This window comes from Anabrus simplex, chromosome 8 (assembly GCF_040414725.1).
Source record: "Anabrus simplex isolate iqAnaSimp1 chromosome 8, ASM4041472v1, whole genome shotgun sequence".
NCBI classification, from domain to species: Eukaryota; Metazoa; Arthropoda; class Insecta; order Orthoptera; family Tettigoniidae; genus Anabrus; species Anabrus simplex.
Window position 1 is genome coordinate 103,476,184 of NC_090272.1, and position 27,840 is coordinate 103,504,023.

At 39.6% G+C, this 27,840-nt stretch overlaps 2 protein-coding genes across 12 annotated transcripts in view; one reads left to right on the plus strand and one right to left on the minus strand.

Moving 5' to 3' along the window:
• The window catches only part of LOC136878858 (uncharacterized), a 317,293-nt gene that overhangs the window by 115,874 nt on the left and 173,579 nt on the right, over positions 1-27,840 (plus strand). The gene's annotated exons all lie outside the window — the stretch shown is intronic.
• Positions 1-27,840, minus strand: part of LOC136878860 (paxillin) — a 113,854-nt gene that overhangs the window by 14,456 nt on the left and 71,558 nt on the right. For 3 of the 8 annotated variants that reach the window (XR_010860854.1, XR_010860850.1, XR_010860853.1), the window contains exon 3: positions 8,452-8,584. The exons of 4 other annotated variants lie outside the window; for them this stretch is intronic. Coding sequence is in view for 1 of the 4 variants with exons in the window: in XM_068229040.1 (XP_068085141.1) it covers positions 8,453-8,584 (132 nt within the window). In the remaining 3 variants the exon portion in view is untranslated. Of the gene's footprint in view, positions 1-8,451; positions 8,585-27,840 lie in introns of those variants that run through there. One more of the 8 variants, XM_068229040.1, reaches the window with a different exon arrangement.

Here is a 27,840-nt window from a genome sequence, read left to right on the forward strand (position 1 = left end):
ATTTTTAACATTTGCAATTGGTGAAATTAAATTATGGTTTCCTAGGAGGATTCCTTCAGCGTTTCCACTTACTCCTCTGGCATCAGTTCTGATTACAGCAAATTCAGACAGGCTGGTCGTATGGAACCCTGGTATGAAAACAAATTAACTTTCCTTGTGTGCCTGGAATGAAATGTGGAGTGTCAGAGAACAATCCAGTTGTTGTTTTTTTTTTTTAATGTTAGAGCAAGGTACCTTCTGATTGGACGAAAGCAATAATTGCTCATACCTATAAAGAAGGGAATAGCAAGGATTGCAACAAATATTGAGATATTTCATTGATCAGTATAGCAGGCAAGGTGTTCACCAGGGGATTTTGGAAGGGAGTGTGCGATCAGTGGTTGAGAGTAAGTTGGATGAAAACCAATGTAGTTTCAGACCACAGAGGGGCTGTCGGGATCAGATTTTCAGTATGTGCCAGGTAAATGAAAAGTGCTATGAGAGAAATAAACAGTTACCTCTATGTTTCATAGATCTAGGAAAGGCATATGACATTACCAAAGGGAACAATGTTAGCTGTACTGGAGGCTATGGGATTATGGGTAGATTATTTAAAGCACTTGAAGGCATTTATATTGACAATTGGGCTGCAGTGAGAATTGATAGTAGAATGATTCCTTGGTTCATGGTGCTTACTGGGGTGAAACAAGGCTGTAATCTTTTGCCTTTGTTGTTAATAGTTTTCATGGATCATCTACTGAAAGGTATAAAGGGGCAGGGAGGAATTCAGTTAGGTGGAAATGTAGAAAACAGTTTGGCCTACGCTGACAACTTGGTCTTAATGGCAGATTGTGCTGAAAGCCTGCAGTCTAATATTTTGGAACTTGAAAATAGATGCAATGAATATGATATGAAAATTAGCCTTTCCAGAGTGAAAGTGTCCATTTTTTGCCATTTGTTTTACATCACACTGACGCAGATGGCTAAGATGGGATAGGAAAGGCCTAGGAATAGGAAGGAAGCAGCCGTGGCCTTAATTAAGGTACAGCCCCAGTATTTGCCTGGTGTGAAAATGGGAAACCACGGAAAACCATCTTTAGGGCTGCCAACAGTGGGGTTTGAACCCACTATCTCCCAAATACTGGATACTGGCCGCACTTAAGCGACTGCAGCTATCGAGCTTAATCGAGGTTAAAGTGTTGTCAGTAGGTAAGAAACCTAAGAGAATTTAATATCAGGTTGAGAATACAAAGCTGGAACAGGTAGATCATTTCAAGTATTTAGGATGTGTATTCTCCCAGGATGTATAGTAAGTGAGATTGAATCAAGGTGTAGCAAAGCTGACACTGAGCTTGCTGTTGCGATCAACAGTATTCTGTAAGAAGGAAGTCTGCTCCCGGACGAAACTATCTTTACATCGGTCTGTTTTCAGACCAACTTTGCTTTACAGGAGCAAAAGCTGGGTGGACTCAGGATATCTTATTCATAAGTTAGAAGTAAAACATGAAAGTAGTGAGAATGATTGCTGATACAAACAGGTGGGAACACTGGCAAGAGCATACTAAAAATGATGAGATAAAGGTTAAGTTAAGAATGAACTCGATGGATGAAGCTGTAGGCACAAACCAGCTTCATTGGTGGAATCATGTGAAGCGAAATGAGGAGGATAATTTACCAAGGAGGATAATGGACTTGACTATGGATGATAAGAGAAATAGAGGAAGACCAAGACGATGATACGACGATGGTTAGACTCAGTTTCTAATTATTTAAAGATAAAAGGCATAGAACTAAATGTGGTCACAGAGCTAGTTACAGATAAAAGAATGTGGAAGGATTAATGAATTCACAGAGGCTTGCAGCCTGAATGCTGAAAGGCATAACAGTCTATAATGAAGATTTGTTTGTTTGTTTGTTTGTTTTTCATTTTGGTGATTTCTATAACCTAATAGTAAAATGCGTAGGCAGGATTTCTTTCAGATTGTGGATACAATCCAGAGTCACTGATCGGAGAGAAGTGAAATGAAACATTTTTAGGCCTTCTGCTTCACCTGGGGACAGTTCAAATGCCTTGCCTTCAGGATTAGTGTGAAAATTCATCTGTTAAAAAAATGGAGTTGTTTTCTTCCAACATGAGTAGAAATCATTTCCTGCTGACTACTCTTTTCGATGTTTACACTTCATTCAAGCTGATTGATCGACTAGTGAAGATAAGTCTCTTGTTAGGCATTTGTAATGCCACCATTAATACTGTGTATTATCCTGGGAAGAAACGTTTACTTGATGAATGTATGGTTTTGTGATGGGAAAGATTGGTATTCCAACAGTACATCAAAGCGAAGAGAAAAGAATATTATGACATAAAATTGTACATGTAGGCAAAAACCACTAATGTTGTGCTGATGTTGATGGAGGGAAAGATAAATTTTGGACATTTGCTCTTTATGGTCAATTTGTACAATAGTTACAAGTTGACCATACAGCTAATAATGTTGAATGTGAACATCTACGACACTGGAACACTCCACTAAAAGTAATCGTAAAAAAGTGGCAAAAAGGAAAACGTCACACAGGAGAACACTTGTCACAACAGATAATAGTGTTGTGGTGAATAAAGAGATGTACTTTTCATTTCTACAGAATTTGAAGGTGAAATGGTAGACACAGTAAACATGTGGGGCCAAACAAAGAAGGAGCTGAAAACAATACCGCAATATAATCTCCACATGTCAGGTCTTGATCGGCAAGGTCAAATGCTTGCATAATACGTCTGTGAAAGGAAAACCATTCACTGGTATAAAATATCTGGGAGTTCCAAATGATGATGAATATTCATAATTGTTGTAGGTTTTCTGGAGATAAAAAGTCCTTCATTACTTTTGACTCTTGTTTAACATCATCTTCCTTCAAAAACAATGCCAGCAATGAAGCCTAAATTGCCTTCCCATAATATAGACTGTAAATATGTAAGGTAGTGTTGTGAATTGTGCTACCAGAGTAAACAGATTTCATTTTATTACTATCCTCATTATCCTGAAAATTCTGCCCTCTGCTTCAAGTGTTGCTTTAGGCTTTCCCACTGTTACTGTAAGTTACGTGAATAGCTACATAATATAAAATACTGATGATTATTTTAAATTTGAATGATTGTTACCCAGTGATGTAACATCCTTTAGTTTAGTGGAGTGTAAATATGTACGGTACATATGTAGTATAATAAACACACTGTTCCCGTAGCATATTTTATCATTCCTCAGTATGCTGACACTGAAGAGAAAAGTATTTAACAAATATTATCCATTCCTCCTGGGAGGGAAGCTGTCAACCCCTAGAGGGCGTAGCCCCAAGTGGTGGATAGGGGGCCTACAGAAACGTGGACTGGTGAAGATACCTTGGAAATGAACCCACAGACCAACAGGCAGCCCTATTCCAGGGGGCTTTACAATACTGGGACACCCTCTCTCCAGGGGTCATAAATATGGAGAGGGCCCCAGCTCAGGGTTACGAACGAAGTCCACAACTAGCAATGGTGGAGTAGCTGGAATTCGGCTGTTGAAAGTGGCATCCTAGTACTCGGGATTATTTAGAGGGAAAGGTATTTGTCCATAACTATGGGCATGTATCAGATGTAGCTTCTGTTCTCCATTTTAGGAGTAGCTAAAAAAGGCGTCTGTTCTCCATGTTAGGAATGGCCTAAATTCCTGCTGGCAGTAGCTCTAAAATGCTCGACATCAGGCTGTGGCTACAAGCTGGTCAATTACTCTGTCGCAACTCATCAAATCATGTCATGTCTCTGTCAGTTTTGTCAACCCCCTGACTGCCATGACAAATGGACAAGGGCTACTAGTTCAAGAGCAGAACCAGCTAAAGAAGCTAGCCTGATGTAGACAACATTTACGCTGCTCACTTTTACTGGACGCAGTCGTGAACTTGCAGCAATGCTAAAAGAACAGAAAGTGGCCATTGTATGCGTGCAAGAAACACGTTGAAAAGCTCAGAAATCTCGTGACATTGGAGATGGCACATCCAACAGGAATGGTGTTGCCGTCATTGTTTGTGCTACCCTGTGAGATTGAGTTGCTGAGTTACTGCACCCTCTCGACTGTGTGTCTTCTCTGCATATGCGCCACAGTCTGATTGTAATGCCCTAGAAAAGGAAGAGTTTTGGCAAAAGCTACAGATCATGTTTCAGCATGTCCTCAAGATGAGTTTCCACTTCTCTGTGGTGATCTTAATGGGCTTGACACCATGATCTCCAAATAGTATCGGATGTGAGGGGTCATATACCATCTGACTATGCAGCCCTTCAACATAAGCTGCTCACAGCAGACTTAAGGATCTCTAAACATCGTAGAGGTGGAGGGATAAATGCCCCCAAAAAGACCAAGTGGTGGAACCTTAAAGACCTAGATGTTAACAGGCAGTATAAATTTTCCTTCCATCGACCTGAATGTGACTGACAACACGTGGACCACTTTTTACAAATCTGTCGCTGCAACCACCACAGCAACCTTGGGTACAACAAAACCTAGTTCTCACTGTATTGACAATGAAACATGGTTATGGACAGTCCAAGTCCAAGAAAAGGTGCATGAAAAGAAGGCATGTAGGAACTGGGTTTTACAAAAGACTTCAGAGTGTAGGGAAAGATGTATCATATACAAACATGAGGTTAAGAACGTTGTCGCTGAGGCTAGGCACAATCACTGTGATGACTTTTTTACAATACTGGACTCTAAAGGAAGGAGAGAAAACTATCTCTCGGCTGACCAAAGATAGAACACAGGCGGCACATGATATTGAGCACTATTTGTACATAAAAGGCAAAGATAGTCAGAGATTACAGGACAAACAGGACATACTCCTATTCCAGAAGGTAATCCAACAGCAAGTCCTATCTTACACATAATGTCAGAGGAAGTCACCAGCGTCATCAGGAGTATGAAGAACCAAAACGTCCAGGACCAGATGACCTTCCGGACGACTTCTGGAAGTTGCATAAATTAAAAGAACCTGCGATTGTATAGCTGACCAACTTTTTCAATGCCATAGTTGACTCTGGCTCTGTTCCCAGTGATTGAGCTTCAAGCATCACTATGCCTATCTTTAAGCAAAAAGGTTATCCAGCAGAATTTGCAAATTACTGTCCAATTTGCCTCCTGTCGCACACAATGAAGATTTTTTAAAGAATCTTTGATAAATGATTGTGTGACATCATCAGCATTAGTACCAACCAGAGCAGCTTCGTCAAGGATGCTGGAACATCCAATGCAATCTTCGTAGCCAGAATGCTCATCGAAAAGCACAGAGAGAAACAACAACCCCTGCATATTGCCTTGCTTGATCTTGGAAAAGGCTTTTGACCATGTTCCAGATCATGTGATCTGGTACACATTTCACGACCATGATGTACCAGAAATGCTTATCAACACGATCAAGACGCTATACATAAACACCACAAGTTGTGTACATTGCACTGTCAGCACGTTGGAGAGCTTACCAATGAAAGTCAGTGCACACCAAGACTCCGCACTGTCACCCCTGCTCTTTGTCCTTGTTGGACACAATCACATAGGACCTGCAAAAGACTGTCCCTTGGACTCTCTTACATGCAGGTGATATCACTCTTGCTGATACCATCAGAAGAGGATTGCAGCATCAATTTGAAGATTGGAACAGCTGTCTCTCACAATACAGTCTTAGACTGAACAAATAGTATACTGATACCTGGACACCATCTCAAGCAACAGCTCCATTCAAGTAGATGGAGAGACCTTAATGAAGACCATAAGCTTTAAGTATCTAGGATCTCGCCTGCAGACTGATGATGGGATAGGTGATGAAGTGCGAAGCAGGATAAAGGCAGCATGGATGAGATGAAGGGAGGTCACAGGTGTGCTCTGCAAGAGAAGAATGCCACTATATCTGAGGTCCAAAATATACTGCATCATAGTACACCTGTTGCTTTCTACAGTGTTGAATGTCTACCAGCTGACAAAGCTATGAAACGCCAATTACACACCATGGAAATGTATGTGCTCCGTTGGTCGATGGGCATCATGTCAAAAATGACACCGTTCGCCAGCAGATGGTCACTGAGAAGGCACGGGAAAAATGTTTCCAATGGTATGGTCATGCCCTGTTTACTGCTCCTGGAACAGTTGCCAATTTCACCCACTCCTTTGAAATTAATAGGCAATGTCCATATGGACGTCCAAAGCAGCACTGGCATGACACAGTAAATGCTGATATGAAGACTCTTAAGACCAGATGATGCCCAAGATCATACAAAATGGCAAACCGAGATTAAAACAGTGGACCCTGCACCAGTGGGAAAATACTAGGAATAAGAAGAAGATTCCATTTCACCAAGTACTATGAAGCTTTTTTTTTTTTTTTTTAGTAGGTACTGTTTCTGTCTGTTCCTGGTGCAGCACTGCAGTTGCGATATTAAGCATGTGCAATGGCTTTCTTCATCTGTTGACAAGGTACATGAAATGTTGGACACATAATATGGCCATCTGTAGTGAGTGTTTAAAACATTCAAGACAACAGGTCAAACCACTGACTGTGAGATATAGTCCACGATTTGTTTCTTGAATTCATGAAACATTAAACCAGCTGACATTCATTGCCAAGTGTATGAGATGTTATGGTGAAAGTGCAATGTTGGATGGAATGGTGAGAACATGAGTTTGTTCAGTGAAGGTTATCAACATGGCATGACATCCTGCGGAGCAGCCAACCGTCTGTCCTTACAGATGATGGTGGTTGAAGCAAAAGTTGTGAGGACAGTTGGTACAGAATTTTATCATTCTCTCTGCTTTTCCCACAATCTTCAAGGTTCATTTTCTATCGTATTGTAACAGATCGCATAGGATTTTGGAAACTGTATGCACAATAGGTGCCAAAACACCTCACTGAAGAACACGAGACCAAATGAATGGGCAGTGCATTGGTCTTTCTCGTGTGATATGCTGAGGAAGGTGAAGATGTGTTATACCTCATTTTTTACAGGAGATGAGACATGGGTATACCACATCACTCCTGAATCTAAGTAGCAATCCATGGAGTGGAGACATTCAACGAATGATAATCCCAAAGGAGTAGAGTCATGGCTTTAATCACAAGCAGTGGCGTTCTATGATAAAGGAATTCAATACTTGGTGCTGCATTATGACAAGTGTTTTAATAGTGAGGGTGTCCGACTTGTTGGCTGAATGGTCAGTGTACTGACCTTTGGTTCAGAGGGTCCTAGGTTTGATTCCCGGCTGGGTCGGGGATTTTAATCTTCCTTGGTTAATTCCAGTGGCCTGAGGGCTGGCTGTTTGTGCTGTCCCCAACATCCCTGCAACTCACACACCACACATAACACTATCCTCCACCACAATAACACGCAGTTACCTACACATGGCAGATGCTGCCCACGCTCATCGGAGGGTCTGCCTTACAAAGGCTGCGCTCGGCTAGAAATAGCCACACAAAATTATTATTATAGTGGTGGTGACTATTTAGAAAAGTAGCTTAAGGTGTGTAGAATCCTAAGAAAAGAAAATATTTTCAAAATAATGTTGTGTTTCTTTGAAAGAAAATGTTGTTACATACTTTAAAATATGCACCTCATATCTTACTATCTTCAGTCGAACCTCGATATCTCGAACCTCCATTACTCAAGTTTTCAGTATCTCAAAGTAACTTAAATTTCCCAGCCGTTTGCACTCTTCTTCATGTATATTTATTTTTCTGTTATTCAAAATTTGATTACACAAATTTCTCGATTTCTCTAAGCAATTATTTCCTCCCTTGAAGCAAAAAATACTCTGTAACTCGAATTTTGTGCAACATTAACTGTGCAATATGGCATTTGTGGTTTGTGAGGAACAGTTAACAAGTAAAGAAAGGCTTACAGTGAATCTGGGAGCTAATATGACGGGAACCAAAAACCTAAAACTTCTAATGATTGGAAAATCAGAGAAGCCTCGCTGTTTCTCGGGTGTGAATTAATTACCAGTCACGTACAAAAGCAACCCCCGAAGTTGTGGATAACAAGCTCCATTTATGAATCTCGGCTGCATGGTATTGACGAGAAATTTCAACTTGAAGGGAGGAAAGAACAGTAACAAACAGAAGAGACTAACAGATTTTTTCCAAAGCTGTTAATGTTTCTTGTTTCACTACTATATGTACTGTATCGCGTCTTTTAAAAAGTTAATATAATAAGGGTTATAATTAAAGTGATGCTGTAAAATAGAGATTGTTTGTATATTCTTAAAAACTGTTAAAAATAATGTATTCAGTATAAATCCGTAGATACATAGAATTCAGTTATGTGTTAAACATGCTCAAAATCAGTATTCTCTATTTCTCGAAATTTTGATAACTCTAAATAAAATTTAGCTCCCAAGGTGATTTGAGATATCGAGGTTCCACTGTACTGGTAAACTAGATGATAGCCTCTTGAGAGGTGAACTACCTGGAGGTGTGAATTCCTTGGATCTGATAGTTGCCAAGTGGAGATTATGTAGCGGTAATGCGTTCGTCGGCTTCTTCTCTGATTGGGCTCTCTTGTTTAGTGCATCTACCATTTGATCTTCATCTTCAAATTCTGTAGAAATGAAGAGAACATCTCTTTAGACATAATTATGTTTTGTATTTAGACAATGTCTCTCTTATGGACAGTCACATTTCAGCTATCTTTGTTCTCCCTTTGCATCTTTAATTATGGAAACTTACTTTGTTGAAAAAAATGGTGATTTCGTTGTCAGAAAATGAGCAAGGTCACCTCATGCAACATACATTTTGAAGTGGAATATGGTTTTATTTTCTAAAGCATCCCCATTCAGATTTTGGGTGTATTTACTGCAGCTAAAACTTGGTATGAATGGGTATTAGTTGTCTGAAAATAGCATAAATTCTAGATCATCAGAATGAACCTACTCTTCTGTTTGCTGTTTTTCTTGGCACTCTTCCTTCTTTTATCCTTAGGAGTGGCTGGTGTAACATCTTGATGCAGGTAAATCATTTCAAATGGGCTAATTTGTGTACAAATTTCAGTCAGAACATTTGTATTTTTAGATTACCCCTTCTCCTTTTTAGGACGCCATCTTCCTCCGAAGATTAGTGATCTAATTGTTCATGATTACCTACTGAACAGTGGCTCTGAACATTTCAGGAGATGTTTATCCAAACCATTGGCACAAGTTCTTGATGATATAGATGTTGATTCCCATAGGGAATCTGAAATATTTGTCCCGAATGAGTAAATTTATAATACCAATATAAATGGTCTGTTATCGGACATTATAAATTTTCCAGCTAACTCATTCCTGGTTGCCATCGTTTCGCCCTCATGTGCTAGGTATGCTAAGTACCAACTGATGAGCCCAACCTAGCACATGAGGGTAAAACGCTGGCAACTAGGTATGAGTTCGCTGGAAAATTTATAATGTCCAATAACGGACCATTTATATTGGTATTACAAGTCCTTGAGGTGGGAACTCCTACATCTTCCCTCACAGATCTTCTTCCTTCAGTTTTCCCCTCATTTCCCCTCAGTTTGTAATGTTCAATTTTCCTGATGTGCCCAGCTTCCTGTCTCTGATGGTCATCAGAAGCTCATCCATCTGAGAAGTTCCTCATTAGTTTTCCTTTCTACCCAGGATATTTGCAACATTCTCCTGTATAAATACATCTCAATAGCTTTGAATCAGTGCTGCAGCGATGGAATGAGTGTCCAGCTTCAGGGGCTCACCAAAATATTTTTGTAATGGCAGATTTCAAGGTAAAGCCTATTCTTGCTTTTTTTTTTTTTAATTCTACAGTATTTTCACTTCTGTTATTAAAATAAATTAATAATTATATGAAAATTTCAGTTATGCTACAGAAGTAAACATTTATAAATTCTGTTTTTCAATAATACAGTGGAAAAATTATTGCCAAGGGCCCCAGACCCCAGCAGCCTTTTACTGGGCAGGGGTTGCCAAGAATCCCCGGGCCAGTCGTGAGAAGGACAGTAACTTGAAATGTACATAGCTCGTACCAGAGTGGAAGGACACACAACATCAACAGGGAAATAAAAAGTCTCAAAATGAACATTCTTGGAGATAGTGAGGTGCATTGGACCCATTCAGGAAAATGTGTAGTCAATGGATATCATGTATACTATGCTGGAAACAATGATACCACTTCAGTGGTGTGGTTTTTTTAGTGCATCCAGGCAAAAGTAAATGCATGAAAAAATTTGTGCTCACATCGCACAGAGTTATTTTTCTACAGCTTAGTACATGGCCTATCTTGATGAACATCATCCAGATGTATACTCCTATGTACGATGCATAGGACACCAATATCAAAATCTTCTACACCCAAGTCAAAACAGCCCTGTCTTTTGTCAAACAAGCTGAAGTCAACATAATTATGGGAGATTTCAGTGCCAAGGTAGACCATGGTTGATGTGCTGATATAGCTGGCAATTACAAATTAGAAATTGGCAATGCTTGAGGTGATTGACTGGCCCAGATGTGCCAAGAGTAATTTATTATAGCAAATACACACTTCCAGCTGCCTTCACATTGTCTTTGTACATATATATGAATTGCAGATAAAATCATTAGTAATCAGATTGATTTTATCACTGTTAACAAATGTTTACGAAACTCCATCAGAAGTATGAAAACATATGTCAGTGCTGATATAAACTCTGACCACAACCTTCTGATTGCCACTGTGAATCTTAACACATGTGTACATACCTCAGTAATTCTCATAGTAGCGAGGAGAACTGTGGATGACAGGCCACGAGAATTCTGGTGTTTGTGTATGGCGTTATTATTTAATGTACGATTACTTCCATTGTCGAGTGGTGAAGTTTACTCTCCCAGCGTTGAGTAGAAACATTGTAAATGCAAGCAGTATACTTTTGTAATATTTTTAATGTCCGCCTCCGTAGTGTAACGGTTAGTGTTATTAGCTGCCGTCCTCGGAGGCCCGGGTTCAATTCCCGGTACTGCCAGAAATTTAAGAATGGTAGGAGGGCTGGTAGGTAGTTCAAATGGTACATGCAACTCACCTCCATTGCGGATGTACCTGAAAAGAGCTGCACCACCTCAGGATGAGGACACGAGTTTGTGGGGGTTTTTTTTGGGGGAGGGGGGGTTTGTCCGGCTCGTTGGCTGGTCAGCGTACTGGCCTTCGGTTCAGAGGGTCCCAGGCTTGATTCCCAGCCGGGTCGGGGATTTTAACCTTCGTTGGTTAATTCCAATGGCCCGGGGGCTGGGTGTTTGTGCTGCCCCCAACATCCCTGCAACTCACACACCATACATGACACTATCCACCACCACAATAATACGCAATTACCTACACATGGCAGATGCCACCCACCCTCATTGGAGGGTCTGCCTTATAAGGGCTGCATTCGGCTAGAAATAGCCATACAAAATTTTTATATGTTTTTACTTCATAATTTCACTGTTATGATGGATGTAACACCAAGGTTTCTTCATGTTTCATGTTCAGTTTGAACGAAGAGGAAATAATTTATGAATTATGCTGTGATAACTTATCAGATGTCCCTATTTTAGGGCAGAAGTAACTCAAGTGATGAGGAAAGTGATTTGTATCTTTCAACATTGACAAGATTGACAAGTGCCCATAAAAATTGTCGTGCTGTATGTGCAAGTTTAAGTTATTCCAGTTATTTGGGAAAATGGTGTTGACTGTGAGAGTGGTTTTCTGAAGCATGATCCTCCCAAAAATCTGGAACTATTTCAATGTAATCATGAGTTTATGTACAGAACTGTTTAATCTCTCTGTTGAGCAATTTAATCTTTATCACCAACAAAATATGAAAAGGTATAAGGAGTCCCTTAAGAACTTGAAATGGGTTGACATTTCTATGGAAGAAATGAAGAAATTCCTATTATATTATACACTGAGTGGCCAAAAGTCACGGGAAGGGGTGTCCTATCAGAAAATGTTCAGTGTATAACGCATGAGCGGTGCGGCTAGCTGAGCAGTCTCACAGACACCAGTGTTGTGAAAATGGCAACGCATCGCAAATTAACCGACTTTGAACATGGGATGATCATTGCGGAGATTACACATAAATTCGGGTTTCCAAGATCAACAGTGTTGAGAGTGGATCTTCAATATCGCTGAGAGAATGTTATCACCCGCATAAATTGATGCACGGGAAGACCACAGGTGTTTAATGAACGGACATCACATCGCCTCTGCAGAACTATACTGGGCACTCGACGGACTACTGTGAGCCAGATCACCACCCAGTTGAATGTTGGGAGTCAGGAACCCATTTCTGCCAGGACTGTAAGGAGGCAACTGCACTGCATAGGCTTCACCAGTTGAAGATCAACTCATGTCCCTTTGTTGACACCTCAACGCAGAGCTCAGCGACATGATTGGGCCCGCGAACATAGTGAATGGACCATGGAACAGTGGCAGCATGTGGTATGGTCTGATGAATGCTGGTTCCAGTTGTATCGAGCTGATGGGCGCGTGAGAGTGTGGTGTATGCCCCATGAAGCTATGGATTCTGCGTGTCAACAAGGTTGTGTCCAGGTGGGAGGTGGCTCAGTTCTGGCCTGGGCAGTGTTCTCATGCTCACAATTAGGCCCAGTTGTCTGGCTGCAGGGAAGACATTCTTTCAGACCATCTGATCCCTTTCTGACCCTAGAGTACCCTGATGGAGATGTCATGTTTCAACAGGACAGTACGGCATGTCACCGCTCTGTGGTGGCATGCAGGTGGTTGGAGGAGCATTCCAGTGCAATTATGACCAAGGATTGGCCCTCCAGATTCCTCAATCTTAATCCAATCAAGCATTTATGGGATGCTGTCGATGCTGGTGTACGCTCCATGAACCCTGCACCAACTACACAATACCAATTGTGGGTAGCAGTGCAAGATGCTTGGGTTCAAATCTCCCCCGGAATGATTCCAATACCTTGTAGAGACAATGCCTCACCGTATTCCTGCCGTTTTGAGGGCTCGTAGAGGAGCAACTCGTTATTAACATCACATTTGTTGTCTTCCCATGACTTTTGGCCCTCAGTGTATATGGGGCAGATGGAGAAAGACAAGACTAAGGGATTACTGGAATTCCCATCCAGTAACTGGGACTTCTGGATTTGAGAAACTTAAGAGTCGTAATTATTAGGAACAGATATGGTGAGCATGGCCCTTCAGTAACAACGAACATTTAGATGATGAGGCCAGTTTTTTAACATTTTGTAAAACATTTCAAAGAACTCTATGAACTTTCTCAGGAGCTATCAATCAATGAGGCAATGATTTTGTGGAGGGGTCGACTTAGTTTCAGGACGTATAATCTAGGCAAATTAGATGAAGTAGGGCATTGTAGTTTGTATGGTTTTGTGAGGCCAGAACAGGATACATAGGAGGGAAAAAATAGCTTGAGGAAACCATCCTAAGTCTTACAGAGTGTCGGTGCGACGTAAAAGCCCCTAGCAAAAAGTCTTACAGAACCACATTTACCAAGACAACTGCTACAACAGTGTAGCCTCAGCTGAGACCGTACTGAGAAGGAAAACAAGGGTCTGTGGTACCATTAAAACTAACAGAGGTTAACCCAAAATCTTTGCTCATTCAAGAAAGGAACTGAAATGAAATAACATATGGCTTTTAGTGCTGGGAATGTCCGAGGACATGTTCGGCTCACCAGGTGCAGGTCTTTTGATTTGACACCCATAGGCGACCTGTGCACCGTGATGAGGATGAAATGATGATGAAGACAACACATACACCCAGCCCCATGCCATGGAAATTAACCAATGATGGTTAAAATTCCTGACCCTGCCGGGAATCAAACCTGGGACCCCTGTGACAAAAAGCCAGCACGTTAACCATTTAGCCATGAAGCCGGACAAGAAACGAACTGAAGACTGTTGAAAGTACCTACTACCTACTGCAAAAAGGGTGAAGTTCTCTTCCAAACGTGGAAGGACAAGTGAGAGATACAGATGATAAGCACATTACACTGAGGTGCCATTTGTTTCTTGTATAAATAAGAGAGGAAAGCACAATGAAAAGCCATTGTTCATCTGAGAGCTTAATAAATCTATGGCTATGGCTCATAAATTGTGCACTATTTAATGCTTTCTGTCTCTACAAAACACAGAACCTGCACAGCAAACTGAGGTACAAAAAATTCCTTCTAGACGTAGCAGACTACTGGGCTTAAGCGTACAGTGGATGTGGTGCTGTTAATGAGGACGGTGAGGCAGAAAAGCAGCCCACTGGCCAAATGCACAGTGAGATCCCATTTGAAGACTGTCAGGTGACATGAAGAAACACAAGCTGGACATGATTGTAGGAAGAGGGAAGAAGATATATCTCACAAATCCCTGCAAAGTTTGCAATGCTAAGAAGATGTGGAAGGAAACACACTACATTTGTAAAATTTGCCAAGTGCCACTCTACAAGGGGCAATGCTTTTCATGCTACACACCATCAACAGTTACTAGGGATGTTGGTGTGTCTTTTTGCGAAATTTTATTATGCGAGAGCTGGTAAAAATAGAGTTATGACTGATTGTTTATAAAAGTGCTTTCCCATTGTAAGAATTTTTAAATGTTCGGTCCACAGGGTTAGGCAGCCTGCTAAACAACCTGTACATAAAGTGTTAAGCTGAAAAAATGCCATCTAAAGTCAAGATATAGTCGAACTGCAATCCATAAACTTACAACACCCAGTTCTGAAAATCAAAGTTCAGATGGCCCTTAATATAAAACTTGATGACATTCAACGAGTTGATGTAAATGACATTGAGGAAACCTGGAATCAAATCAAGTTTGTTGTGACTGATGAAAGACAGACCAAATTAAAGGACACTGCCAGAAGGAAAACCAAACCATGGATGATGGATGAAATTCTGCAACTGATGGATGAGAGAAGGGCCTTCAGAAATAAAGATCCTCTAAAATACAGAGCACTGCAGAAGCTAATACGACAAAACACACTAAATGCAAAGGAACGACTCCTCTCAGAGGAATGTGGGGAATTAGAACTATTGAATTTGAAATATGACTCATTCAACATATACAAGAAAGTCAAGCAAGCATCAGTTGCATATAATAACTAACAGGGTAGAGTCCTCATTAGCATGAATAGAAACATCTTATCAAGTACAGAGGGGAAACTAATTGAATGGAATGAATACGTACAAAACTTCTTCCAGGACTCGAGAACTGGCGATCATGGTATTAGAGTAGATGACAGTGTGGATATCATACGAGCAGAAGTGGAGTATGTGATAAGAACTTTGAAGAATGGGAAAGTTCCTGGCCCTGACGAAGTGCATATTGAGACACTGAAATTGCTGAGGAAGAAAAATCTCTTACTTTATTAGTTGACTTATTCAACAGTATTTACTGAAGTAGAACCATCTGTCATGATTGGCTGAAATCAATTTTTGTAACACTGCCTAAGAAAACCAATGCAAAATGTGATGAGTACAGAACAATTCGTTTGATGAGTCATATTTTGAAAGTATTCCTGAAAATATTTGGTACTAGAGGGTCATTATTCTGTCTGCTAGTATTAGCTCTTCATTGCTGGAATGTTAATGTTGATGTTTATGATTTTACACACCGAGCAAATTGGCCGTGCGGTTAGGGGCGTGCAGCTGTGAGCTTGCATTCGGGAGATAGTGGGTTCGAACCCCACTCTCGGCAGCCCTGAAGATGGTTTACTGTGGTTTCTTATTTTCACACCTGGCAAATGCTGGGGCTGTACCTTAATTAAGGTCGCGGCCGCTTCCTTCCCACTCCTAGCCCTTTCCTATCCCACCATCGCCATAAGACCTATCTGTGTCGATGCGATGTAAAACAACTTGCAAAAAAATATATTTATGATTTTACATACAATAAACTTCATTGTAATTCTGTATTGACATTTACAATAGTATAGAAATTGGTCATTTATTCATCCACCTAGTCAATGCAAATACATGTATTTACAATTTAAATTGCAAAACTCATTACAGTACATATTTAGTTAGTAAGACATTTGAGCTATCCTCAGCTACATTATGTGTTATAATAAATGGATTGCACATTTTAAAAAAGAAATTATTTTATGATAAACATTTATATAATATTAAAAATGATATTTTTCATATAAAACTTCTTGAGTACCAGATCATACATTTTGCACTAAAGACAGTAAAAATGTTTACTTCAGATCTATAATCCTTGTATGTTAAAAAAATCTCTACGGGTTCATATTCATGTAGATAAGAGAACTAATCCAAATGTAAAACTTAATGAAATCTCCCAAAAGGTTAGCATTTTATATGATGAAATAACTTTAACACTAAACATAATATTTTGTCCACAATATGTAATGTGTTACACGTCGCCTTCCAGCTCTTCATACTCCTCTTTTACCTTCCCCCTCCCAAGAGGTCGCTAGCACTCTCAGAGTGAGCAACCGTATTGCCGGCTCAGTGTCAGCCCAGCTGTTAAACGGTGACCAGCATAATGAGATCACTGGAAAGTGAGCTTTACCTTTTCTTGCCTTTACTTATTCTCTTTTCTCCTTTTTATAGATATCTTTATAATAATTTTATTGCCCACAGGGTTCATAGAGGAAGCCTTTCATTAATCGCCAGTACAAAATTTTACAAGTAATTCCATACAGTGTCTGTAGCCTAACTTAACACATTAGTTATAATAGTGTGATGACTAATGCGCTCTACATAAGTGTTAGTCCTTGATAAACTCACTAATCGAACAGATCCTCGAGGAACACTTTTCACATACTTGAACACATAGCCTACACCCAGTTTGTGTTTGGTTCATAAAATACTTTGTTCCTACATATCTTGAAATGGGAGCTGTGAACAGCCAATCTTGTCACTATATGTCTCAATTGGTAGCCCATTTCCATCCATTTCCAATCCATCATGACCTCGTCTTTTTTTTCTCTTAGCATATAAATCAGTTTATCGCATGCTGCACTTCCTGGTAAAGTAAGATTTTTTTTTTTGCTAGGGGCTTTACGTCGCACCGACACAGATAGGTCTTATGGCGACGATGGGATAGGAAAGGCCTAGGAGTTGGAAGGAAGCGGCCATGGCCTTAATTAAGGTACAGCCCCAGCATTTGCCTGGTGTGAAAAGTAAGATTTTATCTCAGGTCCTCAACCAGTAAAGGTTCCCTCTCAAGCTCATAAACACGTTGAGATCTTGTCGGCGTAAAGGTTCCCTCTCAAGCTCATAAACACGTTGAGATCTTGTCGTCTTTGATACACTCAGGACTCGCTTTAGATATCCAGATTTTATCTTTTCCAGATCTTCTAACTACTTCACACTCGGGAATTCTTCTATGATCTCAAGCCTGTAGGTTAACACCATTAGCACTTTTACTCGAAGGAGTACCACCATGTCTGTTTTATATAGATATCTTTACACCTATATAAAGTCAAGCTTCTGTTACCGGATTATTTCAACGTTCTTCCGTATTCAACATCAGCTCATCAAGCTAATTTCCTACATTAGAGGATTTTACAAGTTTGTTCACATTCAAGATAGTTCATAATACTCATTAGTCAATGGCTCCATGGCTAAATGGTTAGCATGCTGGCCTTTGGTTACAGGGGTCCCGGGTTCGATTCCCGGCAGGGTTGGGAATTTTAACCATCATTGGTTAATTTCACTGGCACGGGGGCTGGGTGTATGTGTTGTCTTCGTCATCATTTCATCCTCATCACGACGCACAGGTCGCCTACGGGTGTCAAATCGAAAGACCTGCACCTGGCGAGCCGAACATGTCCTCGGACACTCCCGGCACTAAAAAAAAAAAAGCCATACGCCATTTCATTTCAATACATATGAAGCTTTAAATGGAAGGAACATTTTAATGTATGTATAATGCATACAGACCTACTAATATACAAGGATTATAGATCTGAAGTAAACGTTTTTACTGGCTTTAGCGTAAAATGTATGTATGGTCTGGTACTCGAGAAGCTTTAAATGAAAAAGATCATTTTTAATGTTTTATAAACTTTCTGTCTTTTAATGTTTTATAAACTTTCTATCATACAAGAATAAGTGAATTTTTTTGATAAAAATATTTTATTTGTTTTAGTAAAATGTGCAATCCATTTATTATACTTAATGCATAATGTACTGTAACTGAGAATGTCCTACTAATTAACTGTGCATTTTGCAGTTTAAATTGTAAATAAATATATTTATATTTACTAGGTGGATGAGTAAATTACCAGTTTCTGTACTATGTTTATGCTTGTTTCATAGATTATGTAAAAGCTTACAGTTCAACATGATATAGACATCCTTCTAGAAGTTGGGCTTGATGGACGTGACATACAAATTATTGGATATCTCTACTGGAACCAGAACACTGGGATAAAATTAGAGGATCAGCTTTCAGAAACAGTCTCGATTATGAAAGGAGTTCATCAAGTATGCATTCTTTCCCCTATACTATTTAACATCTACTGAGAACGTGTTTTTCGAGATACCCTTTATGGAACGACTCAAGGAGTGGTAGTTAATTGAGTCATCATTAATAATATCAGATTTGCCGATGACACTGTTCTGCTGGCAACCAGTCTGCAGGATCTACAAGATCTGCTCACTGTGATTAATGAAGCCAACAAGATCAAGGACTTTAGACTGAATGTAAAAAAGACAAAGTGGAAGGTTGTCAGCAGGAAAAGAGGTGGTATTCAAGGTGGCCTCAAAGTCTGCAATGATAGGATTGAGAAAGTGGCATCATTTAAATAGCTGGTATGCCACATAAATGATGAATGGGACTACTTTCATGAGATCTGATACAATTTAGCAGGCCAGAACTTCTTTTCAGAAAATGAGAATATTTTTGATAAATCATGATCGTGTTATGTATTTAGCATTTTACTGTATAGCGTCAAAGCTTGGACATTAACCAGCACCTTGTGCAAATGGTGGTGGTGATTATTGTTTTGATTGGAAATACAACTAGGCAACCATCCTCCACACCTTGTGCAAGAGACTGGAGGCATTTGAAATGTGGACATTCCAAAGGATACTCAAAATACCCTGGAGAGGCAAAATTACCAATGTAGAAGTTTTGAAATGTATGAACAAACAACTTGAATTCTCAATACCATCAAGAAAAGAAAACTTGAATACTTCGGTCATATGATACAAAACAGTACCATCTACTGCAAGTACTACTCCAAGGAAAAATTAATGGACGGTGGAGAATATCATGGCTCAGTAACTTAAACCAGTAGTTTTAGCTAAATACAGTTTCATTGTTTGAAACAGCTACAGATAAGAAACAGATTGTGCTACTAATCGCCAACATACCGGGAGATGTGAAGAATAAGAATACACAATCACGTGGTATGCACACTGTAACAGTACATACTCATTAATGTAGCAGTAGCCTACCATCTGTTAATCCATTTGACGTCTTTCAGAAATAGTCTTGCTTGACCTGGTGGCAATAATGCAGTAGTCAGTTGTGTATCAGAATCATTTCTGATCACATCTAAAATGGACAACTGGTTGAAAAGTGGAAGTTTGAAAGGAAAACGGGGGATTAACAAAAATGAAAGTTAGTGTTGCATCAACTTCTGTCTAAAAGCTTCTAGTGAGGTGCATCAATCCAATAATGGTGAACTGTGTGTAAGAAAAAGTGGAGTTTTGAAAGGGAATTGGGAAGTCACAAAATCGGAAGTTAGTGTTGCATCAGCATCAAACTCAACAGGTCGTTAACTTCTAGTGATAAGCATCAATCTGGTAGTGAACCATGTGTAAAGAAATGAAAGTACAACAATAGTTACATTAAGTTTGAATTTTCATATACTGGTGACAAGGACTGTCCAAGACACTAGTGTGTTTTTTGTGGTGACATTCTTGCTAACAGCAGTTTGAAACCTTCTTTACTCAAATGCCATTTAGAAACTAAATGCTACATTCATGTAAACAAGTCTTCAGATGTCTTTTACACAGAAAACTGATGAGCAGAGACATTATTTAACTTCTTTTGTATATACTGCAAACAGTGAGAATGAGAATGCTATCGAAGTGTCTTATCTCGTTAGCTACAAAATTGTTAAAACTGCAAAACCTCAGTCATTTGCACAAGTTCTCGTGTGGCCCTTTATAAATGATGTAGTATAGTGCATGCTTGGAGAATCTTCTGCCAAAAAAAAAAAAAAAAAAAAAAAAATCTCAATATGGTACCATTGTCCAACAACACGATCAACTGCCGGATTAACAACAGGGCAAACTATGTTGGAAACAGCACTTTGCAAGAGTTTGTAGCAGTCCATTTTCTTTATTCAACCTGACAACTTATAACTGTTGGGTTCTTCAGTCTGTCAAGACTAATTTAAGAATAATCGCATTTAAAAACCACCTGAAAAAAGAAAACATATAACGGAATTATACCTGATAAAGAAGCAACTTATTTAAAAACAGATTTACAAGTTTCGTTCTTAAAAGAACATCATCAGATTGTATCAAATCATGCTCGAAAACATTTAGAAATGTATAGATATCTATGTTTAAATTCTGTTTAAATCCTTAAATACTTGAAATTCAGAACTTATCTTAATGAAGTTCTCGCTTCTCTCCAGTCTAGCATAATGCAAGATGATAATACTCTGTCATTGAAATGAGTCCAGCTGAGTAATTAGTCAGTTAACTTTCCATTATGTCATTTTTTGGATAGATCAGTGACATGCTGAACTGTACTTTTAGGTTTTATTACTATTATTCTTAGTGCTCCCATTATCATCATCATCATCATCACAATGTCTCGTTAATTATGTAGGGTTTTTTGATTAAGCGTTTAACAGCCTGGCACAATGGAAAATTACTGGTAAACTAGCCAGTCCATTAAATGCTCTTGAATGAACCCTTACATAATGTACAAGACCATTAAAATAGGTACAATAATAACTGGATGAGAGCATCATTTTCTAAATCGCCTTTCATTATGCTTCTTGTATTAAGAAGTGATTCCACATAATTCTGTCAATATTTTTGCAATTTTGGTTAAAGGTAAGTAGTTTTGCATTTTGAGCCAAATTTGTAAAATTTTGTGGAATAAACAGGTGCTTCTAACAGTAGGTGCCATGGCATACTTGTAGATTTAGTTGCTAGAGGACAGTCAATAATAAAAACTAACAAACATGAAAGCTTAGTGTGTCTTGGAATTCACTAAATGTTAAGGTGAATTAGAATATGATGTCTCATCTAGTAATGCAAATTCTCATTCTACAAGAACTTTCAGCATAAGAATATCTTGAACCATACACAGGGTTAGGGTTTAGTTTCTAGTTGATGTGGAACAGGTAAAGATATTAATGTTGATAGTAATAGGTCATTTTCACCATTTTGTAATACGTGACCCATTGTGTCGAAGGGGGCACAAAGACGCCAATGGAAATTTTACACCAGAATTGAGCAAAAGTTTCTGTGGTGTTAAAACTGCATTTCTATATTTTCACATCTTGAGCCACGTATGGTTCTTCTTGTCAAAATAGGTTACGCAGCATTTCAAGCCTTCACCCTCAATGTTATGAAAACTTTGTACGATTGGTCAAGTAATTAGTGAGAGCTGTAATTGCATATTTTTTTCCCCTCAAAATACAGTTTTCTTAATAGCAACAGTCAATAATTGAAGCGTGCAGCCAAATAAGGGGTACGTTACACCCGGCGTGTTTCGAGGTATGAGTTTGAAAAGGTTAGAGAGCTTCAGTATGCCTGACAGAAGGCAAGTGTGCACGTAGACCTTTATTCCGCACAAGCTAATTCTCTAACATAACTTGTGGAAATCATGTACGAGAGTCCATGGACCTTTACTTCACCAAACATTCAACATAGGCAAAAATGTACCATAGGCCCTTATTCGGATGCACACTTCAGGTACTATCTTCTAAAGTATTGCACCTGGAAGCTTGATTATTTTTTTTAATGCTCAGTATCTTATGCCAATTTTAGAATCTTAAAACTCTCAAAAATGAAAAATCCAACTTTAGGTCCCTTTCCGTGCAACAGGTCACATATAATGCCTGCAGGAGAACAGCTCTGACTTCCAGTAATATGGAACTCATGGTCTCTCTGTCTTTTACAGGCTGATATGTAAATTATATACGTAGGCTAGGCCCTACAATTTACAGTGGCAAGATTAAATATTTTCAACCATCCATACTTTAATGTAATATGTGTTTTCATCAGAAGCATAACTGTTATGTTTTTGTACACATGTAAAAATAAAATATGATGTTTTACTGCAAATATCCTATCAACTATCTTTTGGCTAGCTTTTACTGCTGAAAAGTGGAAATAAAAATTAGTGAAATTATTGATTGAAATAAAATAAATATAGCAAAAAATATACCAAAATAACTTTATAAGAATGACAAAATTGGACAAAATTTTTTACTACAAATGGGTGTCGATACCGATTGTGGATGCTAACTTGGAGTGATTCTGTATCTGTTAATATGAGTTGTTTTGCTGTGTCTGCCATAGTTATTAACTTACAATGTTTAAAACCCTAGATGGAATTACAAATAACCCTGTACTTTACAGTACATACATTTTCATTATAGACTATTATGGCTTTCAGTGTTCAGTCTATGAGCCTCTGTGAATAAACTCTCTTCTTGCAACTAGCTCTGTGCCCTCATTTAGTTCTTCTACACTTCTCATCATCAGATCATTAAAAACTGAGTCTAACTATCGTCACCTTGATCCCTCTCTGCTTCTCTTACGCTCCCTGCCTAAGTCAATTTTCTCCTAGTCAAGCTATCCTCCTCCATTCACCTCACTTGCAGCAGCTTCATTGATCGAGTTTGCTCCTAACTTAGCCTTTATTTGCTCACTTTGAGTACTTTTGTCCCCACCCACATAATCATGCTTAAGTTGTTTTTTGTACTGTACATTGTAATTAGTTTAACTAAAGTGAATTTTCTGTAATTATTTGATTACACTAGCAAACCCCTACCCTGTGAACCATGTGACCTTGCCAAACTGGGGAGGCTTGTGTGTCCCAGTAAAGCAGATAGCTGAGCCGTGGGTGCAACCATATTGGATTGGTGACTGTCGAGAGAGCAGACTAACAAATGGTCCATCAAAGGCGGGTAGCATCCTTTCAGAAGTTGCAAAGGCGGCAGTCTAGATGATTGACTGACATGGCCTTGTAATAATACCTAACACGGCTTAGCTGTGTTGATACTGCTACACAGCTGAAAACAACGGGAAACTACAGCTGTAACTAACTCCCGAGGATATGCAGCTCTCTCTGTATGAATGAATGATGTACTGAAGATGGCTTTCTCCTGGGTAAAATATTCCACAGGTAAAATCCCCCATTCGAATCTCTGGGCGGGGACTACATGAGAAGCGACAATTATCAAAGAAGATGGATACTGATATTCTATGAGTCAGAGCATGGAATGTTAGTAGTTTGAATTGTAGTAGGTTAGAGAATCTGAAAAAGGAAATGGTTAGACTAAACTTAGATGTAGTTGGTATAGGTGAAGTACCGTATTTCTCCAAATCCAAGACGACCCTAAATGAAAGACGACCCCCACTTTTTCCTTCAAAAAAAATTTAATCAGGCTTAAAAAGTGCTTTGTAAAATCATATGAATGCCTTTCTTGTACAGTGTACATTTTAGACTATCTTTGACCTCACGCTAACACCGAACATTGGCTTTAGTTATGCTGTATCTTTTTGCGGCTGCACAATTATTCTTTATTTCTGTGAGTTTAATAACCTTTAATTGAAAATTGGTATCATAATATCAAAGAGAACCTATTGAAAATTTGCCGGCAATATCTGGTCCACACGTCTCTACATTATGGCAATCCATCAGGAAAATATTCTTGCTGTCTATAAAACTGTTACTTTTACTCAGTGCCAGGTATAACTGGCTGCCGCTAAATGCACATCTCAATTGCTGAGTTCGGCCAACTTCAGCAGCTAGCGATGTATAGGCCTAATAAGGACGCAAACATTGAAAATCAACGAACAAGTTTATTGCTGATATAGATGTTGATTCCCATAGGGAATCTGAAAATATTTGTCCCGAATGAGTAAATTTATAATACCAATATAAATGATCCGTTATTGGACATTATAAATTTTCCAGCTAACTCATTCCTGGTTGCCAGCGTTTCGCCCTCGTGTGCTAGGTTGGGCTCATCAGTTGGTACCTAGCACACCTACCAAAACGCTCTCATAGTGCATTGGCACTGCCGGTGGCTCCAAGTAGAGGCATCAATTTTTTGTAAAGGGACAAAGTCTCTCATAGTGCATTGGCACTGCCGGTGGCTCCAAGTAGCCTACGCAGTGGCCTCCACGGTATGCACTAGCCAGCGTCTTGGTAGGTGTGCTAGGTACCAACTGATGAGCCCAACCTAGCACACGAGGGCGAAACGCTGGCAACCATGAATGAGTTAGCTGGAAAATTTATAATGTCCATTAACGGACCATTTATATTGGTATTACAAGTTTATTGCACTGTGGTATGGCCATTCAACCCTTGCGATTTTTGCGCACATACCTCACAATTTCATCTTCGACTTCTTTAAAGCGTCTCTGTTTCAGGTCTCTGAATGTATTTTTTGTACAGTACCCATTTTTTAAGCTGTCTTTGTCTTCACGCTAAGGCCTATGATGTATTTTCTTGCGGTGCACAATAGTTCTTCATTCCCACGTGTTGAATAACCATTAACTTAAAATTGGCATCATAATATCAACAAGAACCTATTGAAAATTTGCTGGCAATACCTGTTCCACGTATCTTTGCAATATGATGACCCATCACGAAAATATTCCTGCTTTCCATACAGTAACTTAATTTTACTAAGTGTCAGGTACAGTAAACACATTATAACTCTGCCACTGAGTACCCGTGGCCTTTCTAAGAGTTTGAAGGCTCGCATGTTTTGATGCCATTCTGAGGATTTGAGAAACTTTTTTTGTAGAGGCTAATACAGTAGAATATCATTCTCTCTTCACTGTTTCCTGAGATCCAGTGATATTACACAGAGGCACTGTACAACTGGTTGCCGCGACTGGCAATGTATAATACAGAGGCAGACGTTGATTGTCAACGAGTTTTGTGTGCACGCGCGCAGGAGGATAAAAAGAAGTATTGTAGTTACCATGGTAGCTGCCAGTGGTGTTCATTGCTGTTAGGTCACAAATGCAAGACTACCCTTGATTTTTCTCATGAGATTCTGGGGGAAAAAACATCGTCTTGGATTCGGAGAAATATGGTATGTTGGCAGGAAGAGCAGGATTTTTGGTCAGGCAACTACAAAATTATCAACACAAAATCAAACCGGGGAAATGCAGGAGTTGGTTTAATAATGAATAAGAAAATAGGACTGGGGATAAGCTACTACGACCAGCATAGTGAAAGGATTATTGTTGTCAGAATAGACATCAAACCAATAATCATCACCATCGTGATCATTGTTGACCATCTCCAGTTGCCCGGGTGTGGTGTACGAGCCCCCTCCATCCTTGTCTGTCCATGAACCACTGTTCTCTCGTGATCTTCTCCCAATCTTGTCCTCTCTTCTCGACATCTTTCTTCACCAGATCGGTCCATTTTCCTCAGGGTCTCCCCACTGGTCTTCTTCCTTTTACTTCCCTTTCATATTCTCTTCTTGCAGTCCTGCTTGCAATGCCAATGCCCACCACAATAGTGCAAGTCTATATGCCTGCTAGTTCAGCGGATGATGAAGTGATAGAAGATTAAATACAATCTGTTAAAGGTGATGAGAATCTAATTGTGATGGGAGAGTGGACTGTAGTTGAAGGCAGGGAAAAGAAGGTAATGCAGTAGGAGAATTCAGATTGAGACCAAGGAATGAAAGAGGAAGTCGGCTGGTTGAATTCTACACTAATCATAATTTAGTCCTCGGTAATACATGGTTCAAACACCACAAACAATGGCTGTATACATGGACAAGACCTGGAGACACTGGAAGGTATCAGTTAGACTCATTATGATTAGGTAGAGATTCAGAAACCAGGTGCTGGATTGCAAGACTTTCCCAGGAGCAGACATGGACTCTGACCACAGCTTGTTTATCATGAAATGCCATCTGAAGTTGAAGAAATTGAAGAAAGGAAGGAATGCAAGGAGACTGGATCTAGACAAGTTGAAAGGAAGAAGTGAGTTGGATTATTTTGAGGAACATGTTGCACAAGGACTAAATGAAAAGGCTGAAGGAAACACAGTAGAGGAAGAATGAACAGTCATGAAGAATGAAATCAGTAGGGTTGCTGAAAACAGGATAGGAAGAAAGGAAAGATCAACTAAGAATCAACGAGTAACTCAGGAGATGCTAGACCTGATTGATGAACAATGAAAGTACAAGAATACAAAAAATTAGGAGGGCAGGAAAGAACACAGGCGATTAAAGAATGAAGTAGATAGAAAGTGCAGGACAACTAAGGAAGAATGTCTGAAAAAGGGAAATGTATTTTAAATGTGTCAAGTCTGTACTATGAAAAAAAGATGGAGTATGTGGAATGTGGTACCCACACAGGCGGTACCATCAGCATCAGTGGAGAATACCTGAAGAAGTGGAGCAATTTAAGTACCTCGGCTCTCTCATATGTAGCAATGGTGACAGCCTTCCAGATGTTTATATCCGAGTTAGCACCACCTAGATGAAATGGCACCAAGGTGACTGGAATCGTGTATAATTGTCGGATGCCCCTCCACTTAAAATCAAAGAATGGCATACCTGCCAACCCTTCCGATTTACCCGGAAACTTTCCGGTTTTTAACTCGTCTTCCGATTTTCCGATTTATTTTTACTTCTTCCGATTTCTGACTAATATAATCTCTAGTACGGCCAATACTCTTCCCCTAGAATAAAGGATAAATTCTTATGTGCTTGTGTAATTTACGAAACCTAATTTTCAAGCGTATTTGATGCTTTATTTCGTGAGTGTTTCGTCCGTCGCCTTCGTGTATCGTGTTTTCCGCTCACCACAGCAGCGTGTGCGCTTTATACAGCTGGGGATTCGGGGCGGCAATCGTCCTGCAAGCAAGAGGCTAGCGCGCGCTAACGACCCAGTTAATCGGGACGAAAGAATGAGTTTGTTATTGTGTTGTTCGCGCGCTGTTAACATCGTTTCTGTGCGTAGTTTCGTCGGAGTTGTAGGCCACGTGTTTTTCCTTGCATTTCTGTGACCGTTTCTGGTATTTTCTTTTCTCGTTATGGCCAAAAAATATGACAAACGTTATCTCCAAGTGCGCAGAGATGCCTATAAATTTCTGTACATTTTACCGGCTAATGAAGGAAACTACAGTATTTTCCCGCGAACCGTAATCGACGCCCTTGAATAATTTACACATCCCAATATTTTTGGGTCCAAAGTGGAATTCGACGCACCCACAACTTTGAAGATCCATCACTCAGCTCCGGATGCGTTTCGAAATAAAGATGCCAACTACTCAGGTAGCAGGCTTCCTATTGCGAAAACGGGCATTCCAAATACAGGCAACGTGCTGTATTAGCCGGCAGGAAATCCCACTGCACTAGTTTTACGAGTGTTTCGCGTACGGGACATAATGTGATCTCAAAATTGTTTGTCAGTCCACAGTACTCGATTAATACTGCATCATACGAACTTGCGGTGATCAGTTACGCCGAAACATAGTGAATAGAGCAGCGGGCAGCAATTTTTCAGTGTGCAAATGAAACATGCGCTACCGCGGTAACAGAAGTGCACTTCAAGCGGCCAACAAGTCTCGAAATCCCACTGCACTAGTTTTACGAGTGTTTCGCGTACGGGACATAATGTGATCTCAAAATTGTTTG